Source organism: Stegostoma tigrinum, chromosome 36 (genome assembly GCF_030684315.1).
Source record: "Stegostoma tigrinum isolate sSteTig4 chromosome 36, sSteTig4.hap1, whole genome shotgun sequence".
In the NCBI taxonomy this organism is placed as follows: Eukaryota; Metazoa; Chordata; class Chondrichthyes; order Orectolobiformes; family Stegostomatidae; genus Stegostoma; species Stegostoma tigrinum.
In genome coordinates this window covers 9,793,236-9,813,686 of record NC_081389.1, presented here as the reverse complement: position 1 = coordinate 9,813,686, position 20,451 = coordinate 9,793,236, and the positions used below count along the sequence as shown (strand labels likewise).

At 47.4% G+C, this 20,451-nt stretch overlaps 1 protein-coding gene across 1 annotated transcript; it reads left to right on the top strand.

The window, feature by feature from the left end:
- Positions 1-256: 256 nt before the first annotated feature.
- Positions 257-15,615, top strand: LOC125446886 (small ribosomal subunit protein eS27-like). Its single transcript, XM_048520865.1, has 4 exons — positions 257-392; positions 6,348-6,456; positions 13,623-13,733; positions 15,386-15,615. The coding sequence occupies exons 1-4, from the start codon at positions 387-389 to the stop codon at positions 15,412-15,414; spliced, it is 255 nt and encodes an 84-aa protein (XP_048376822.1). The 5' UTR covers positions 257-386; the 3' UTR covers positions 15,415-15,615.
- Positions 15,616-20,451: the final 4,836 nt, after the last annotated feature.

Here is a 20,451-nt window from a genome sequence, read left to right as displayed (position 1 = left end):
GGGATTAATTTAGAATGTTTCTGTGCTGACCTGTCCTATAAATCACAAACAATTATGAATGTTAATTCTTTTTAAAGAAGAAAATTGTAAAGACAAAAAAAGATTTCTAGGAGTCCACGCTGTAACTTTTTAACTACGTTGATTCAACGTGGTTTGGATAGCCACGATTCTTCAGTTCAGTTCATGAGGAGTCAAGTTTACAATCCAAACTTCTGATCCCACTTTTACGATCATTGCTTTGGATGGGAGGAAGCGGAAGTTTCACGTGTTTACATCAGCTCTCTGGGCTGGCAGAGGCGGCTCGGTGTGCGTGTGTTTTGTGTTGGCTGTGATCTTGCTGATCGTTTTGAGAGGAGGGTTGATCCCACCCGATCCCACCGGCGGACATGCCTGTGAGTTGGTACCTGTAACATTTCACTCGATACATTTCAGACACAAGGTAACGCGCGCGGCTCGGATACATTGAAACTGAGCACAGAGCACAGGCCTGTCTTTCGACCCAGGGCCAGAGAGAATTGTAAATTATTTTCCTTCTGGCTCTACAGCCAGTTAGGGCAATGTTTTTTTTTTGGGGGGGAGAAGAAAGTTTTCACGGTCTTATCAATCCCACCCGCTATTTCCCATCTGCCTTCCTGCCCAAATCCCAACAAACCTGAACTTTAAACACGTGTCAAAATGAAAGTTAAACAGTGCGGGAGGCAAAACATTGGGGATTACCGAAGATCTGAAAGTGAAACGGAACGAAAACAGGCTGGAAATATTCAGCAGCGGGTCTGGGAACATCTGTGGAGTGTGCGTTTCAGGTCGATGAGCTCTCGACTTGAAAACAACGTCAGGGATGTGTCTGGAAAGTTCAGCGTGCATTCTGTCTCCTCCCCCATGCCCCAGCACGACAGCTCCCAGGAAAACTATTAAGTGATGGATCCATCGTGCTGTCATCAAAAAAGGGACATCTTAACATTTTTAGTACCTGCATAGTGATGGGGAACGAGAGAAAGTTTGAGATTTTATCAGAAATTAAACATTGGCTGCGTTCTGCAGAAAAACAAACCCAAATGCAGCATGCCTTCTGTGTTTTCCATTTCAAACCTGCCCCATGGCTACTAACCTTCGCTCGCTTCTCGATTTTATAGGCGTTGTCTACCCACTCAGTCTGGGAATGTGTGTTTGATCTCCCGGGTTTGGAAATCCCAGAAACATTCCCCTCCAAACACCGAGCTTTGGGTTCTTTCGAGCAGTGAATTTCCCCTCCAGCACTTGCATTTAGTTAGCGCCTTCTTCGGGACGTCCCCTCTCTCCGCCGCCTGCAGAGGCCAGGGACAAATGGTTTAGATATTTGATGCCTTGAGGAAGGGTCAGCGGACCCGAAATGTTAACCCTTTGATTTTTTTTTCTTCACAGATGCTGCCAGACCAGCTGAGCTTTTCCAGCAACTTCCGTTTTCTCCCCCTGGTTGACAACATCCGCAGTTCTTTCAGTTTTGTTTTGCTTGGATTAGATGTTTGGTGGAATAGGGTTGCTGTTGCCGTGGGATGGTGTAAGTTTGTGTGGGGGTGGGGAGCGGGGGGGGGGAGGCTCAGCAAGATTCCGCTAAAGCCTGCTGATCTTGCCTTCCGGGTGATAGAGAAGGGGAATGTTGGCTACCCGATTTGAAAAGCAATATTTTTATCTGAAAGGATTGTTTCCCCTAACACCCCCCCCCCTTATTCTTTTATGGAGTGCGGGCACTGGTGGCGAGGCAGGGTTAGCCAGGCTCCTGTGGGTCTGGAGTTACCTTGTTAGCTGGATTTATTTATGGACTTTAACCTGGTTTCAGTGGCCTCAATATTAATGAACGAGTGATGTTACAACTACACCATTGTTGTAGAAACCCACAACAAAGGAAGATGCCATTCAGCCCATCCAGTCTGCACTGAGCCTCTCGAGAGCCTCTGACCCTGTCCATGTATTTCCCATGGCTGGCCAGCCTAGTCTAGGCAATTTAGCCTGGCCAATCCACCTACCTTGCACATGGTTGGACTGTGGCAGGAAGCCGGAGCACCCAGAGGAAACCCACACAGACGCGGGGGAGAATGCGTAAACACCACACAGACAGGTGCCTGAGGGTGGAATCAAACCCAAGTCCCTGATGCTGTGTGGCAGCAGTGCTAACCACTGAGCCACTGTGTCACCCACTTTTTGCGTTGAATTGGCAAGGTTTATATAACCAGCTGCACCCTCCACGCCCCCAGCAGGGACACCTTGTGGGACAACGAAGGCACATGTTGCTCAGTCCTTGCAAAGGCAGAGCCTGCAAGCCTGTAGGTATCCAGCAAGCAGAGGGGGTGTGCTAGTTCAGACACATTCTCAGGTTTGATGCTGGTGGTATATCTAGGAATATTCCTGGCCAGTGAGACAGCCTAATCAATTTGTTGGATAACCGAAGCTCTGCAGAAGGGACGCTGGTGAGTTTGCTATCCTGTGCCATCTCCATGTCGCAGCTGGGGCTCGCTAGCCAATGATGAGATAAACAGTGACATGGTGTCTGGACCAGCTTGTGTCACCATGGCTATGCATAGCAACAGCAGCTTGGCAACATGGAAAACAACAACGCAAGATATCACCTCATAACCTTGATAACACCGTGTGGAGCTGGAGGAACGCAGCAGGCCAGGCAGCATCAGAGGAGCAGGAAAGTTGACGTTTCAGGTCAGGACCCTTCTTCAGCTCCACACTGTGTTATCTCTGACTCCAGCATCGGCAGTTCTTGCTATCTCTGAGTGAGTTATAACCCAACTGCAAAGCTTTTGTTATAGGCAAAGCCTGGATTGGTTTCTCCAGGCTTCAGTGAGGGTAGATATCTGTCCCCAGTGAATTGTATTTGCTGCAAGTCCATCTTCTTACATGGACCGTCCACCTTTAGGGGACATGGTGGGAGAATGGTATTGTCACAGGATCAGTAATCCAGAGGCTGAAACTCTGGGGAGATGTGTTCAAATCCTGCTGTGTGCGGAATTTAAAATCAATGAATAAAGCTGGAATTAAAGAGCTATTCTCATTAGCAGTGACCATGAAGCTATCTTCAGTTGTTGTAAAAACCCAACTGGTTCATTCATGTCCTGCAGAGAAGGAAATCTGCCAGCCTCGCCTGGTCTTGCCTACTTGTGATTCCAGACCAACAGCAATGTCTCTTAAGTGTCCAAACAATTCACTCAAAGAATGAAGAAAGGATGCCTTTCCTCAAGATGGCTGCACTGGCAAGGTGACATCTCGCAGGAGGGTGGCCAGAGCCCCTGACAAACGGAGGCCGGGTCGGCCAGCGGAGCCAGGGATTCCTGCTCGCAGAGTGGGCACCCCTGGCAACATTGAGTCGGCAGCAGAGCTGGGGTCACCTGGTTGTGGGGCAAGAGCGGATTCAGCACTGGAGCTGGCACCAGCATAGACGATGTGGGCTAAACAGTGAAGAGATGGTGCCTAAAGAGTGGCAACCCCTATGTTGGTGGGTCCAGTGTGTGCGGTGGTGGCGAGGCAGTGGAAGAGGGTGGCAGTGCAGGGCTCAGGACTCTCTCCCAGTTATTCCAGTTTTATCCTTTTAATTCTTAAACTATACAAACTGGCGCTAGATTGTGGTGACAGTTTGAGTTTTTCACTTTATTATTCACTGTAAAATGTAAGCGACAATAAATCATCCATTCATGTGTGTGTATAAATGGTGAGTATCTGTATGTGTATATGTGTCTGTGTGTGCATGCATGTGTGTGTGTCTGTCTGTGTGTGCGTGTGTGTATGTCTGTGTGTCTGTGCGTGCATGTGTGTGTGTCTGTGTGTGTGTGTCTGTGTGTGCATGTGTGAGCGTGTGTGTATGTCTGTCTGTGTGTGTGTGTGTGTCTGTGTGTGCATGTGTGAGCGTGTGTGTATGTCTGTCTGTGTGTGCGTGTGTGTCTGTGTGTGCATGTGCCTGTGTGTGTGTCTGTCTGTGTGTGCATGTATGTGTGTGTCTGTCTGTGTGTGTGTTAGCATGTATGTGTGTGTGTGTCTGCCTGTGTGTCTGTCTGTCTGTATGTGCATGTGTCTGTGTGTGTGTGTGTGTGTGTCTTTCTGTGTGTGCATGTGTGTATGTGTGTGTGTGTCTGTGTGTGTGTCTATCTGTACGTGTGTGTGTGTCTGTTTGTGTGTGCGTGTGCATGCCTGTGTGCGTGTGCATGTCTGTTTGTCTGTGTGTGTGTCTGCGTGTGTCTATCTGTACATGTGTGTGTGTGCATGTCTGTGTGCGTGTGTGCCTGTCTGCTTGTGTGTCTGTGTGTGTCTGCGCGTGTGTGTTTGTGTGTGCGCGCGTGTGTGCATGACTGCGCGTTAGTGACTGTGTGTATGTGTGTGTTTGTCCGCCTGTGTGTGCATGTGTGTGTGTCTGTCTGACTGTCTGTCTCTGAGTGTGTATGTGTGTGTCTGTATGCACTTGCGTGTGTGCACTTATATGTCTGTGTGTGTGTGCGCATGTGCATGTGTGTCTGTGTGCATATGTGTGTGTGTGTGTCTGTGTGTTTTGGATGGGTGCCATTATTGGGTGCAGTTGGGCAGTCACTGGCTGAATGGAAAACCCAAACCCTGGCTGCATGAGAATGGAGCTAGCGTCTGGAAACCAAGCCCATCACTTCTATTTATATCAAAGGCGCAGCTGTCACGTGAGTGAAGTGACGTCTTCCGTACACACCGCAGCTAGAGCATAAACACGGTTTCAGAATCTGGCCACGAACTGATGGTGGAGCAAAGTGAAATGTAGTGGGGAAGTCGGCTCACACTCAATCCGAGATTAGCCTGGGTGCAAAACCTTAGGTGCTTTGAGTGTAAGCTCACTGTCTGACATTACTTAACCTGTTTTGTATGGGGCTGATAACTGAGTTGACTGAGTATCACAAGAACTGGGAATGATTGGGCAAGTGGCCCAGAGGCTTGTATTGTAAGGTGAACAAACAGCGAATAACTATGTACATTACATGAGCAGTAACTAAAATCCGTATGTGGTGAGGAAACTATATCCTGGTATGTCACCGGGCACTGAACAGTTGGGTACCTTGTGCCCAGTCAACATGGATCGGAGTACAGACACTGCAGTTGTGTCATGGCAAGTTTATTAGCCAATAAATTTCATTTTTGGAAAGTGAGAGCTGATGTTTTTCAGCTGTTGATTTTCTAAAGTCTTCTATGAAGATTTGTCCATGTTGTGTAACCACAAGGCTGATTATCCTATAAAGCTAATTAAACAATTAAACTGGGTGACACAGTTTCTGGCAAAGCTTGACATGCTTCCCTTCAACTCTAGAGTTCGAGAGTTTTGGCTTTTCTTGTGATGACTTGCTGAGACTTAGTTTGTCTGGTGTATGCGAGGCATGGCTCCAGCCCAGGTCCACTGCAGTCTGAGTCACTCAAACCGAAGGGATACCCTGTTCTTGAAGGTCTTCCTAAAGCACAACTTTGCTGGGTCATCCACATGGTAGTGCCCGTTCTGTAGTCATCCCTGGTGGGCCATAGAGCCGGGAAGTGGACTATGTGCCTTGCCCATCTCAGGTGTCTCTCCATCACAGTATTGTGAACGTGCGCCTGAGCAGTCCTGTGTTGCATATTTTCATTGATGGGTGATGTCTCTCCGAGTGTCTCCCTGCATCATAAGTAGGCATCGCTGACGGAGCATCTAACTTGTCATGAGATGTCACAAAATGGAGTCAGTTCGGGGCTGGGGGTGGGGATGAGCAATGGCAGTGGGGTAGTCTGCTTTTCCTTTATTATTTATGTAAACAGTGTTTTTATTGTGCGGGGCAGGGCTTGAGGATGTTAGAACCTGACGAGCTGTCAGTCACAAAACACTAGGTGTGAAATGTACTGGCAGTCTGGCTCAGACAGGAGTTTGGGGAGGGGGATGTGGCTAGGGAGGATTTCTCAGTGCCCTGGTCAATATTTATCTTCAACTGACTTCATGAAAACAGGTTCCCCACCGAGGAACACATTGATATTCGTGGGCTCAGGCTGTGTGTAAATAGCCTGTGTGTTTCCTATCTTATACCACTGGCTGCAGCTCAGAAGTACTGTCAGTAAAATGCTTTGGGACATCCTCAAGGTTCTGAAATGTTTTTGTTTCTGGCATATCATATTCTCAAGAAAAATTCAGGCATGTTTGGGTTTCCATAAAATAGTCCTTGCATTTATTGGAAAATAGATACAGACTGGAATAGTTACCATTCCAACTCACAAAATACATCCTCTAGTATCTTACCACCCAATCTCCTGTTCTCCCCCCCCCTCCCCCATTCACCGTGAATTTCATGTATGTCACTGAGATTAAGATGATTTTCCTTATCCCTTACAATTTGCAGTTGGCTAAGGATTTGTTAAACCCGTCTCCAGAAGCAGAGCGGAGACAGCACAAGAAAAAGCGTTTGGTTCAAAGCCCAAACTCCTACTTCATGGATGTCAAGTGCCCAGGTAAGCGCAGGGTGTGTACGCCCTGATCATGAAGCGGGGACGGTTTGTAAATCATGATATCTTCCCTCAGCCTCTCATCTTGTTACATTCTGCCCCACGATTTCTGCCCCTGATGTCAGGATTCTGCTTCTGAATGAGCCGGTGGTCTCCGCATACAGTCTGCTGGCTTGAATGGTTGTTTTTTTTTTCTGGGGTGTTAAGCAATGACTAACCAGATATCGCTGAACTTTGTGCGTGGAATCTCAGCTCTGGGTTTATATCACAGAATTACCCGATGAAGGGTGTAAACCTGAAACGTTGACTTTCCTGCTCCTCTGATGCTGCCTGGCCTGCCGTGTCCCTCCAGCTCCACACTGTTTTGACAAAACTACCAAAACCATTACAGAGAAAAGTACTGGTTAACACTGAGGGATTTGTGTTTCATTCATGGGATTTTCACATCACTGGCTTGGCCAGCATTTAACACCCATCCCTAATATCTTAACAGCCAGCCACATTGCTGGGGGTCTGGAGTCACATGTAGGCCAGGCCAGCTAAAGTTGGCAGATTTCCTTCCCTAAAGGACATTAGTGAACCAGATGGGGTATTTTTCCCCCCTGACCATCAGTAATGGTCATTATTGGACTCTTAATTCCAGATTATTATTGAATTCAAACAACACTAACTGCAATGTCAGGATTTGAAACCTGGTCCCCGCGGCATTTATCTGCATCTCTGGGTTAATAGTCTAGCGATAATTCCACTAGGCCATTGTCTCCCCCCTCTTTCAACAGGGTCATGACAAGCGGGGATCTAACATATTGAGATACCTTCTTCAATTAAGAATGAATAGCTATGTTTGAAAAAACGATTCATGCTGTAACTGAGGTTCTTCAGATTTGTGCATAATCTCTCTGGTGAAAATGTTCCAATTGAAATTTGTTGGGATTAAGAGGGTGCAGTTCTGTAGCAACATGTGTTTTGATCAGTCCACCTCCATTGAAATGGCTCTCAGATCTTTGTTCAAAGTGAAGTCACATAATGACTGGAGCAGACGATTCAGCCCTGTTCCCGCCAGAAACCTGTAACACCATTTCATTAGATTGTGGCTAATCTGTGAGTGTTAGTGTCTCAGAATGAGAATGATGGCAGCCTGCGTGTGGAATCTGTTAAAGTGGGAGGTAGTTGAGTTGCGTCAGTTCTGGATAAGCAGGAGCATCCCCCTCTCCTATCACAGGATTTAATCAGAAACATTAATAGGCAACTGGTTTGACTGCATTGTGATGTACTTTCTGTGGCCAACAAGTCCTGCTATGGGATTTGAACCCAGAGCTTCAACTCCAGAGGTCCAGAGGTGCACACTCCCTGTGCCCACAAAACCTTAGGAGGGCAATCCATATCTCCAGCAGGTTTATCATCTTTACTCCGCATCCCTTTGACCTTTTAACGTCTTTATTTTTCTACTTTTATTCGAAGAAGACTGTAGAGCTGAACTTTTAAACTTACTTATTTCGTTTTGTACATCTGTAACTAAGAATTTGTACTTTGGTACCTTTGTACCTAAGATAGTGCTGTATGTATGGTGACATTGTACACTTTTCGCTGTACTTCTGTACCCTGTACTTGAGTACACATGACAATAAAATCTAATCTCAAATGTTAAGGGAAGTCACTGCATTCCCAGAGAGTACTCTATCTCATTAGAGAGAGACCAGTAGTTGTGGGTTTGACCTGAGGGTCATAAGGTGAGGGGTAAGGTTCAGAAGGCAGGACGTTTGTGATAAATCTCAGCTGCTGCCGGAATTGAACCTGTGGTTAGAGCCATGGACCAGCCATCCAGCCAACTGAGCTAACCAGCTCCTTATCCCTACATCCCTACTGAACAAATAACTGTTGTTAAGTTTGAAACTCCCTCCACATATTCCAGTACTAACATCCCAAGCCTTTAAAGGGGGAGAGTTTCAGATTTCCCACGGTGTGATCCCGATTTCGATCCTGAACAGAGAGGCTGTAATTTTAAGATTATGGCCTTTGATTCTTGATTTCCTCCCAAGGAGATATCCGTTTCTCTGTGTCCACCGCACTGTGCCACTTTACCATTTTGAACACCCTGGTCAGGCCACTCCTCAATTTCGTAAACTCAAAAGACAGTAAACCAAGTTTGCGCAGTTGTCCTCCTAATTCAGCCCTGGTAACCAGGAGCCAGCCAGAGACAGCACGTATAGTGTGGACTTTCACCCCGGATTGAGATAAAGAGGCACATAAATAGCTCGAATATGTCGCGTGGATTTGTGTTTGTTAGGTACTCAGGTACTGTTGTTGACAGGAACAAAAACAGAAGTTGCTGGAAAAGCTCAGCAGGTCTGGCAGCATCTGTGAAGGAAAAAAAAAATCAGAGTGAAAGTTTCAGGGCAGTGGCCCTTTCTCAGAGCTGAAAGATCACCGGACTCAAAACGTTAACTCTGTTTTCTCCTTCACAGATGCTGCCAGACCTGCTGAGATTTTCCAGCAACTTCTGTTTTTGTTCCTGATTTACAGCATCCGAAGGTCTTTCGGTTTCAATTACTGTTGTTGACAGCATAGTCTTCACTCAGCAACAGCTCATTATTTTCGGTGATTTCGGGTCAGATGCATTTCTGATTGATCATCCTGTCAATAAGGGGCCTGTAGCTAACCTGGATAAAGCATGCACACCATGTGGATTTGGTTGAAGAGTGATTGGGAACCGAAGCGGTGGTTGCCAAGATACAACCGTATGGAACTGTTCCTGTTCTGGGGATTCCATCCAGCTGGGTGACGGTATAATGGAGAACAAACTCCCCCTAGACCTGTACTGTGAGAGGTCTGGGCCCAAAACATCAGCTTTCCTGCTCCTCAGATGCTGCTTGGCCTGCTGTGTTCATCCAGCTTCACACTTTGTTACCTGTGAGAGGCAGATGTGAGATGGTTATCAGGTGCGGCTGTAAGTTGTTGTTGGAGCTGTTACCATGTGCACTGACCTAAGGGTCTTGTTGCCGTTCTCCTCTGCTCATGCTTCCCAGGTTAAGTCCCTCACGTTTGCTGGATGTCACTAACCTGTAGCTGACGGAGTCCAACTGCTTGCCTGTCTCTGGCTCCTCGTCCAGAGAGAAAATTCTTAGACACGAGAGCGCCTTCCACCATCGTTGTTCCAATGAGCTCACCTCTGCTTCATCATTGCCAACATTTTTCCTTTTCCTAAGGAAAAGCCAGCTGGTTCACTCGTGTTGCCTGAGGGAGGGAAAGCAGCTGTCCTTCCTCAGTCTAACACTGCGGGACTCCAGTGTGCTTGACTCTGAGTTCTGTCTCTCTCTAAGGTCAAAGGTCACCCACCACCTCAGGGCTACTTGCGATGGCTATTAATCCCTGAGACTGGTTACTGCCCTTTAGCTTTCCCCCTCTCTAGTAAGGCAGGGGGCCGGTGAATCTCATGCTAGCGTCTGTTCCAGTAGCGACTGTGCTGGAACAGGTTGCTAGTCTGCCATTAAAGCCTGTAGCCTGAGAGGCACCACTTTGTGTCAAACATGGTCACTGTCAAGAATCACCTGCTTTTACTGGAACACCAAAGATCCTGAGGGGACTTGACAGGTTCGCTGCTGGAATGTTGTATTCTTTTGCAGGAAGACCAGACCTAGAGGACACAGTGGAAATAACACGGGGTCTCCTGTTTAAAATTGAGATGAGAATATTTTGCTCTCTCTCGGAGTTTTTGGAACACTCTTCCCTAGAAAGCATTGGAGGCCTTTGAATATTTTCTAAGGCAGAGGTGGATGAATTGTTGACAAACGCAAGAATCAAAGGGTTGGCAGGAAAGTTGAATTGTGGCTATGATACTAAAATGTGGCAGTGCAGGATTAAGTGGCTGAATGGTCTGCTTCTCCTAATTTGCATGTTCCTATTAATATATCTTTGGTCATCTAGTCCTGGAGTGGGACCAGGAGCTTCTCTCTGAGAGGCAGAGGCTCTCTCTGCTCTCCAGCACGAGCCTCTTCCATTACTGACCGTTAACATGATGTAACTGTTAGCATCACACAAACAAATGTCAATTTTATCAAATACAATCAATATATGAAGGTCTGCAGGATTTTTTTATGGCCTTTCCTTTGTGTTAAGACACAGTGTTTTTGAAGACATGGAGTGCTTGACAGAAAATGCGTTGGTTTAGTGCAACTAAGAATTATTCAAAGCATTAGTGGCTCTTTAGCAGAAATCTGGATTGAAAAGTTGGCATTGTATGTTACAACATTGGAAACTGCTGAAGAAACCCTACAAGTCTGGCAGCATCTGTGGGGAGAAAGCAGTGGTAATGTTTCAAGTTCAATGACCCTTCTTCAGAACTGAGTGAGTTGTGGGTACATCACTATGTGATGTTCAGTATCAATCCAATCTTTGGAAACTCACAAGCAGTTCCAACATTATTTAACTTGAGTTTTTAGGTAAGATCCTCATAGCAACCAAATAACTGAAAAGAGCTTAACATCCTCATTGTGGAATGAGCAGGCAGCGGTCTAAGATGGTGCTGACACAGGGCAACATTTTGCAATCCACATCTACAGCAGATCTTTTTCTCACATTTCCTAAAGCCATTCCGACTTTTAAACCTAAATTCTAAGTCTGTAAAGATTACTAATAATGTTCTCTTAAATCTCAAATCTAATGATCTTGCTTCATGCACCTCCTGTGCAGTGTGACCTTGTATTGTGTCTAAGCACCCTATGATCTGTATGTCCTTGTTTGCTACGATCTGCCTGTACTGCTCACAAAACAAAGCTTTTCACTGTACTTAGGCACACGTGACAACGATAAATTACATAAAGCCAAGGGCAGGATTCACCTGTTAGTCCTTTCTTTGTTTCTCTCCAAATTTATTCAACTGAAATTCTGGACAAATTCAGAGCTCTGAACTTTGGCAGATTCACTTGTTTATTGGTCGCTAGATTTGTTAAGTATCTGATACCCATTATTGTCAATAAGGGAATCTGGACTCAATCCAATTCACACAACCACATGCCTGTGGCACATAGCAATGTAGGTGACTCTGAACTGCCCTTGCAAATTAACCAAGTAAACCTCCCTGTTCAAGGGCCCATGACCTGAGGAATAAAAGATAAGAATGTTTTTCACAACCACAGGACATCCCAAATCACTTAACAGTCTATGAAGGGCTGGCATGATTCTAATTCTGGGCTTGCAGCGAGTAATCTATGAATGGCAAACTCCAACAGCCAGCAGTGCGGAAATGTCTCGATCATCTATTTCCAGCGCTTGGCTGAGGGATACGTAAATACTGGCCAGGATATACTGCCTGCTTTCCTCTTACACAGTGCAATAGAATCCTTACGTCCATTAGAGAGGGTTGTAAGGGCCTTGGTCTAATTTTGTGTTCAGAAACACAACAGCTACCTGTACAGGAGTAATCCCACAGTCTCCACCATTTCATGCCTCAGCATCGAGTTTGGGACTTAAAGCCACAACAGTCTGAATTCGACGTGAGAGTGATTTTCACCACAGCACCGAAATAGGGCACCAATGGGAGTCGCTAACAGCTAGCAGCATTGTCTGCTCCCCTTTAGCAGAGTCTGTTCCCCTTTAGGAGTACCTATCCTCTTTAGCAGGGTCTGTTCCCCTTTAGCAGTGTCTGTCCCCCCTTAGTAGTGTCTGTCCCCCCTTAGTAGTGTCTGTCCCCCCTTAGTAGTGTCTGTCCCCCCTTAGCAGTGTCTGTCCCCCCTTAGCAGTGTCTGTCCCCCCTTAGCAGTGTCTGTCCCCCCTTAGCAGCGTCTGTCCCCCCTTAGCAGCGCCTGTCCCCCCTTAGCAGCGCCTGTCCCCCCTTAGCAGCGCCTGTCCCCCCTTAGCAGCGCCTGTCCCCCCTTAGCAGCGCCTGTCCCCCTTTAACAGCGCCTGTCCCCCTTTAACAGCGCCTGTCCCCCTTTAACAGCGCCTGTCCCCCTTTAACAGCGCCTGTCCCCCTTTAACAGCGCCTGTCCCCCTTTAACAGCGCCTGCCCCCCTTCAGCGGCGCCTGCCCCCCTTCAGCGGCGTCTGTCCCCCTTCAGCGGCGTCTGTCCCCCTTCAGCGGCGTCTGTCCCCCTTCAGCGGCGTCTGTCCCCCTTCAGCGGCGTCTGTCCCCCTTTAGCGGCGCCTGCCCCCCTTTAGCGGCGCCTGCCCCCCTTTAGCGGCGCCTGCCCCCCTTTAGCGGCGCCTGTCCCCCTTGAGCGGCGCCTGTCCCCTTGAGCGGCGCCTGTCCCCCTTGAGCGGCGCCTGTCCCCCTTGAGCGGCGCCTGTCCCCCTTGAGCGGCGCCTGTCCCCCTTGAGCGGCGCCTGTCCCCCTTGAGCAGCGCCTGTCCCCCTTGAGCAGCGCCTGTCCCCCTTGAGCAGCGCCTGTCCCCCTTGAGCAGCGCCTGTCCCCCTTGAGCAGCGCCTGTCCCCCTTGAGCAGCGCCTGTCCCCCTTGAGCAGCGCCTGTCCCCCTTGAGCAGCGCCTGTCCCCCTTGAGCAGCGCCTGTCCCCCTTGAGCAGCGCCTGTCCCCCTTGAGCAGCGCCTGTCCCCCTTGAGCAGCGCCTGTCCCCCTTTAGCAGCGCCTGTCCCCCTTTAGCAGCGCCTGCCCCCCTTTAGCAGCGCCTGCCCCCCTTTAGCAGCGCCTGCCCCCCTTTAGCAGCGCCTGCCCCCCTTTAGCAGCGCCTGCCCCCCTTTAGCAGCGCCTGTCCCCCTTCAGCAGCGCCTGTCCCCCTTCAGCAGCGCCTGTCCCCCTTCAGCAGCGCCTGTCCCCCTTCAGCAGCGCCTGTCCCCCTTCAGCAGCGCCTGTCCCCCTTCAGCAGCGCCTGTCCCCCTTCAGCAGCGCCTGTCCCCCTTCAGCAGCGCCTGTCCCCCTTCAGCAGCGCCTGTCCCCCTTCAGCAGCGCCTGTCCCCCTTCAGCAGCGCCTGTCCCCCTTCAGCAGCGCCTGTCCCCCTTCAGCAGCGCCTGTCCCCCTTCAGCAGCGCCTGTCCCCCTTCAGCAGCGCCTGTCCCCCTTCAGCAGCGCCTGTCCCCCTTCAGCAGCGCCTGCCCCCCTTCAGCAGCGCCTGCCCCCCTTCAGCAGCGCCTGACCCCCTTTAGCAGCGCCTGACCCCCTTTAGCAGTGCCTGCTGCTGTCAGCGTAAATGAGTGACACTGTTTGTGTTTTTGTTTGCCTAGGCTGCTACAAGATCACAACGGTGTTCAGCCATGCTCAGACGGTGGTGCTGTGTGTTGGATGCTCCACGGTTCTGTGCCAGCCCACTGGTGGCAAGGCCCGGCTCACTGAAGGTAATCGTGGAATCTGAGGATCACAGTCCTTTGGAACATTGGTGCCTTTCTGGTACCTCAGGCTCTCCCAGTAACAGTAGGCATTTATATTGTGCCTTTAAGCAGTGTAAAACCAGAGGATAAATCCGAAATGTTTTGAGTGCATGTCAGATAAAGTGATGATAAATGGACCAGTTCCTTGGTCAGAGGTCTGAAAGGAAGACAGAGAGAGGTAGCCAGGTGGAAATGTTTAGGGAGGGAGTTTCAGAGACTCAGGTTGAAGGCATGGTCAACAACCACAGAGAAATCAAAATCAAAAGGAGAAGTGTGGATATCTTGGAAGGTTTTTGTGAGGTGGAGATTTAGCTGGGTTGGGAGGGGAGATCTGGACTCAGCTTAAACTAAGGGGATCCAAGAAGAATTTCCAAGATTTTACTCCCAGTTCTAAATTTACTTGAAGCCATGTGTGTGCTGGTCGGGGTGAGTGTGTTTTAATGCAGGTTTTACCAGGTGGGGGTGAGCCTGGACACACGGATGGTCTATTCTGATCTGTTCCCACATTAACTCCACCCAGTGTAATGCCCTGACAGTAATGGACCACTTTTCCTAATATTACACGTTTCTGCCCATAACCGATCGCAACGAAAGTCTCTTTCACTGCTACTGGGTCAAGCAGTGACCCTCAGCACCTCCCTATCAGCACCGAGAGGTCGGTTACAGCAGTTCAACATGGTGCCTTGTCAGAGAAACCTTTGACCTGAGAAAGATGATTTTTAAAGGAGAGAAGCAGGCTGTCCCTTCACATTCAGTTTCCCTTGTTGTTAATGATGCCAACAGTAACACACTGTGCCTATCAGGACCTAATTTTGTGACTCTTCATTGATTCCCACACATGTCTGTGACCCCGAGCTGACCCAGACCCCATGACCCCGAGCTGACCCAGACTCCGTGACCCCGAGCTGACCCAGTCTTCGTGACCCTGACCTGACCCATGACCCTGACCTGACCCAGACCCCATGACCCTGACCTGACCGAGACCCCATGACCCTGACCTGACCCAGTCTCCGTGACCCCGAGCTGACCCAGACCCCATGACCCCGAGCTGACTCTGACCTGACCCAGACCCCCGACCCCAAGCTGACCCAGACCCTGTGACCCTGAGCTGACCCAGTCTCCGTGACCCCGAGCTGACCTGGACTCAGTGACCCCCAAGCTGACCCGGACTCCGTGACCCCGAATGACCCAGTCTCTGTGACCCCGAGCTGTTGTATTTGTGAGGGTTGCCTTGGTGGATTTTCGTGTCTCTGGGCTGTGCTGTGTGACGGTGAGGTTGAGTGAAACAAGATGGCTGACAGAGTGAGGCCTGATGGGAGAGAGAGGGACAACATATAACAGAAGCATTGTGACAGGCCAGCCTGGATAGTGGAACAATTGAGCTTATAATTAGACTTTACTCGATTTAATCTGATTGTTTATAGAATACCACAACATCCCGCAGTCTGGCTATGTGCAGGGAGCTTGGTTGAAGTCAGTTTTCTGCAAGGGTGGTGTCGTCAGGGTTTTTGGAAAGATTAAGGCAATTACATGGAAAATTACAGCACAGAATTAGGCCATTCAGCCCAACCAATGGTGTGCTTGTACTTTGTCATGATTCTATTTTCTGTTTTGTCTAGGCTGCTCATTTCGGAGAAAGCAACATTGAGTGACATGTGCAGGAGGATGGTATGGGCTATGTCACTGTATCGATCACCAATGACCATCAACGGGATATGGGGCTGTTATTTCATTGATTACAATGAATGTGATTGTACACTGCAGTGGTTAAAGTGGGCATTTACAGTGTTTCACTGTTGTGTGTCCACAGCATCAAATGAATAAAATCGGAACTGTGTTCACGATCCAATCTATGTGGTGCGTATTGTCTTGGCTGTGAAAAGTTCATACATTTTTAGGAATGTCAGAACTGGAGTGGGCCATTCAGCCTCTCGAGGCTGCACTGCCATCTAGATCACAGTTGACCCGTCTGCCTCACTTTCAATGTCCTGCACTATCCCCATATCCCTTAATGCCATTCATTTCCAGAATCTTTGGAATTGTCTTGATCCGATTCGGCAGCTGAGCTTCCAGAGCCTCTGGGCTATAGAAATTCCAGGGAGTCTTCTGAGTTAGTCCTAAACGGCCAACCCCTTTGCCTGAGACTGTATTCCCTGGTTCGAGACCCACCACAGCTAGGGGGCACATTCTTTCTTTAATTGCTCAAAGGGTTGAGTAGTGAGTCTTTTTTCCCACTAGTCCATGTCATAGAGTCATACAGAATGGAAACAGACCCTTCAGTCCAACCAATCTATGCCAACCATAATCTCAAATGAAAGTGGTCCCACCTGCCTGCTCCTGGCCCATATCCCTCCAATCTTTTCCTATTCATGTACTTATCTAAGCGCTTTTAAAACATTGTAACTGTGCCCACATCCACAATGGTAAGAAATCAATGGTTTCAAAAGGGAGCTGGAGGGCTTTTGGGAATAGGCCTGACTGATTGTTCTGCAGAGAGCTGTCATTGCCCTCAGTGGGTCCGATGGCCTTGTTCTATGATGTAATTACTTCTCTGACAAGCTGCAACTTTGAAATAGTAGAGACTCTATCTCCCCTCATGAATGTGTTGTGTTGTTAGGAAGAGAGTTCCAGGATTCTGGCCAAGTGATGTTGAAGGAACGGTGATATATTTCCAAGTCAGGATGGTGAGTGACTCGGAGGGGAGCTTGCAAATGGTGGTATTCCCGTGTATCCTAGGTGCTAGAGGTTATGTGTTTAGAAGGTGCCATCAAACGTATCGTGGTGAGTTGTCATGTAGGTAGTACACATTGTGAATGGATTCCAATAACATGGGCACTCAATCAATAGCTCCCTGAGGCTCTTCTTTAAAACATATTGTCATCTGTCATCTGTAAGAAACACGATTAGACCTTTTAAGCTCTATAGAAACCATGGAAATGTCTCATTAGCTGTTTCTGAGGGCAGTTAAAGAGTCAATCACTTAGCGTTGGTTCTGGAATCACAAATAGGCAAGGGGGCTAATTTCCTTCCCCAAAGGATGTGAGTTCAACTAAGAACTGCAAATGCTGGAAATCTGACACAAAAACACAACTTGCTGAAGAAACTCAGGAGGTCTGGCAGCATCTGTGGAGAGAAAGCAGTGAGCTTTCAGAATATTTAGAGTCTGCTGAGGTAAAGAGAACATTGATTTTATTGAGAAACTGAGGCTTCATCTTGCAGGAGAAGTATAATATCATGCGATGTTCTGTCACTTCCTGTCTATCACACAGTTAGACATAACCCTTTATATGACATTTACAGCAATTAGTGGCATTTAATACGATCACCATCACTGATTTAAGATTATTAAGTACATTCAATTTTCAATGGTGTCATTTGAACCCAGACCCTCAGAGCATGGCCCTGTAGCCCAGAGATATCAAAACCACATAACCACATGACTCTATTCACTGGAACTAAGTTCTGTCCACTCTTGAAATATTATGTCTATTTTTAAATTATTGAAGTCAGTGCTTTCTGGCAACACCAAAGTCATGAATAAGTCCGACTTGAAATGAAGGCAGTGTGGAGTGTCTCTCCTTCTTGCCATCTATCATTCTGATCATTAGAACTGATATGAATTCTGACTCATAGCCAACTTTATTCTGAATAACTTCATACTTTAGAACTGATATTTGATGCCATCTCTTGGTGCTATTATGGACTAGACCAGACCCCCTCAATGTACATTAAGAAGGGAGTGTGGATCCAAGCATTTTTCATTTTCACAAGCAATTGTGAGGTACCTGTGTTCCAGATGCAATTGCTTTGGTCAAACTAACTGATAGTAATCAAAAGAATTTATTTAAGAGTTATAGTTAAAAAGTTAAAAGAAAGAAGAAATTGGAATAACAACTCTATTGGAAAACTTAACAGAATAATAGATACAATAACTATTACTAATTAACCACTCCGATATAGTAATTTCCCATATGCACACCATTGGTCAAAGGCAAATTTAGATTGCCTCACCTGCAGTTCTCCAATCCAGGAGGAAATACATCAAAAGAGAGAGAGAGAGACTGTAGCAGCTGGGAGAAATTTAATGCCTTCTGTCCGTGCTGAGAGCCCAGCAACAACTGCTGAAAGTCAAACTAAAAATGACAGATCTGTGACAGGTTGACCACACCCACTCAGGCTGCATCTATTATTTCAGCGTTAAAATAGACATGCAAGGCTTCATATGTTGCTTATCTTCTCATAGACTGCTTGGCAACTGTCCTCCAATCTCTCTCGAAAACAAAACCAGGAGAAAACTCACCTCTTAAAGCCAGTATTGTCACAGCACCCAGGGCAGACAGGTTCATGCCAAAGACCAGTGGCACATTGCGAGCAAGCAGCTGTTGTTGGTTTCATTCGGAAGGCTGTGGTTCAGTCCCATTGTCAAGTCTTGTGTGCCTCTGTTACGCACATACTCCAGGTTGATGCTTCAGGGCAGTGCAAAGGGAGTGCCGATGAAACTTGAAGACCTATCTGCTCTCACAGGTGATCGTAAGACATTTCTTTGAGGAAGAGTGGGGCTCAGCTCTCCCTGGTGACCTGGTCAATAATTGCCCCTCAATCAGTGACACGAGGTTGGCCATTGGTGCTTATGGGAGCTTGCTGCATAAAAATTGGTAGCTGTGTCTCCCACATTGCAATGATTACACTTCAAAAGCACTTCATCAGGACATCTTGTGGTTCCATGAAAGGCACTGTAGAATTTCAAATCTTTCACTGTCAACGATCTTGACTCTGCTGGAGCCCTCGAGGTGAGGCTGTGCAACATATCTGGGTTGCTGCTCAGCTATTTCCTGGAGGGAAGTTCTACTGAACAGCGATCCCATAACCTCTACCACCAAGACTGACAAAGGCAGCAGATATGGGGAAACACCCCCAGCTGCAAGTTCCCCTCCAAGCCCCATGTCAGCCTGACAAGGAATTAATCAGTGCTCCTTCACTGTCAAAATCCTAGAATGCCCTTCAGAGTAGCATTGTGGCTCTTTCTTCAGTGCATGGACCACAGCAGTTCAGAACGGCAGCTCACCACACCCCAAGGGCAGTGAAGGCTGGATGGTACACATTGTTCAGTACCAGTAAGGACTACCTCTCATGAAAGAAGAACATCACTACAGGATAGAAGGAAACAATTTGACCCCTTAAGCTTCAGCTAGTTCACTCTAGAGCAGAAATCCAATATTTGTCGTTACCTCACTTTCTGAATAATTTTTAATCTTGATATCTTTACTACTTACAGAGTTCTAACTTTAGATACCTTTTTTGTCCAATAAGGGGCAAGTGCCTGGTGTATCACGAAGTTATCTCCTCTGAAGGCCTCTCATTGTTCATTTACTATTTTCCCTGCCAATCTTTGATTCCAATTAATTTGGACCAGATTTCCTTTCTACCCAGTGAAAATTTTGTTCAGTTGAGTACTTTCATATTTTGTCATTTTCCATAAATACACTAAACCTTACAATATGGTTCAAAAATAGAGCATGCCGGAGAAATTCAGCAGGTCTAGCAACATCTGTGGAGAGGGAGAGAAACAAGAGTTAATGTTTCGAGTCCAGTGATCCTGCACCTGAACTGAATGGTGTGATCACTGTTCCCTAAATCCTCCCTTACTCTGATGAAGGGTCTAGGCCTGAAACGTCAGCTTTTGTGCTCCTGAGATGCTGCTTGGCCTGCTGTGTTCATCCAGCCTCACATTTTATTATCTCTCTCCCCCCTCCCTTTCTACAACATGTTTTCGCTTGACCCACATTCTTCCCTTGGATTCCAAGCCAGCATTGGCATCCCTTCATTTGACTGGAATTACATTGATTAAGTAAGCCCTTTGAGTTGCATTTCTGGAAGTCCTGCTATTTATTCTGTGGCTAACACAGCCCATACTGGGATAATTGAATCACCCATTTGATGGCAGCTCTTGCATATTTCTGCAATTTTCCTGCAAATTTGTTCCTTATCTCCTTCCCATAACTTCACGGCTTATAGCATATTTGAAGGTTAAAAGGCAGATTCAACAGAAACAGTATAGTGTAGAACAGTAAATTGCTTTCCAGTGCTCTAAGACTTTGTTTGAGCAATGCTGCCACCCTGTCTTTTTGCATTCCTTTCTTTCCCGAATAAATTGTACTTAGGAATATTTAGTGTCCAACACTCCCCTTTTTTTGTGTGAATCTCTGTTGCTCCCCTTATATGAATCCTATGTGACTACTTCTGCCTGCAGCTAACCAACTCAATTCACTACACTCTCAGCCCACATTGTATTTCTCACCTATCAGCCCTCCAACCTCTGAAGCAGTCATTGTTTTAATATTGTTTGCTTCTCCCAGCTCTATTATCCTTGTTAATATTTCCTTTCCTGTCACCTGCCAAATCATTGAAACACTGCCCCCCCCCCCCCCCACAGCATGAGTTACACCCCAATCGAGGACATTATTACCATCGTTGTTGAGACAGTGGCTCAGTGGGTTAGCACTGCTGTCTCATGGTGCCAGGAACCCAGGTTTGATTCCAGCCTTGGGTGACTGCCTGGGGGGTGTTTGCATGTTCTCCCTGTGTCTGTACGGGTTTCCTCTGGGTGGTCCAGATAACTCCCACAGCCCAAAGATGTGCAGGCTAGGTGGATTAGCCATGGTAAATGCAGGATTATAGGGTGGCT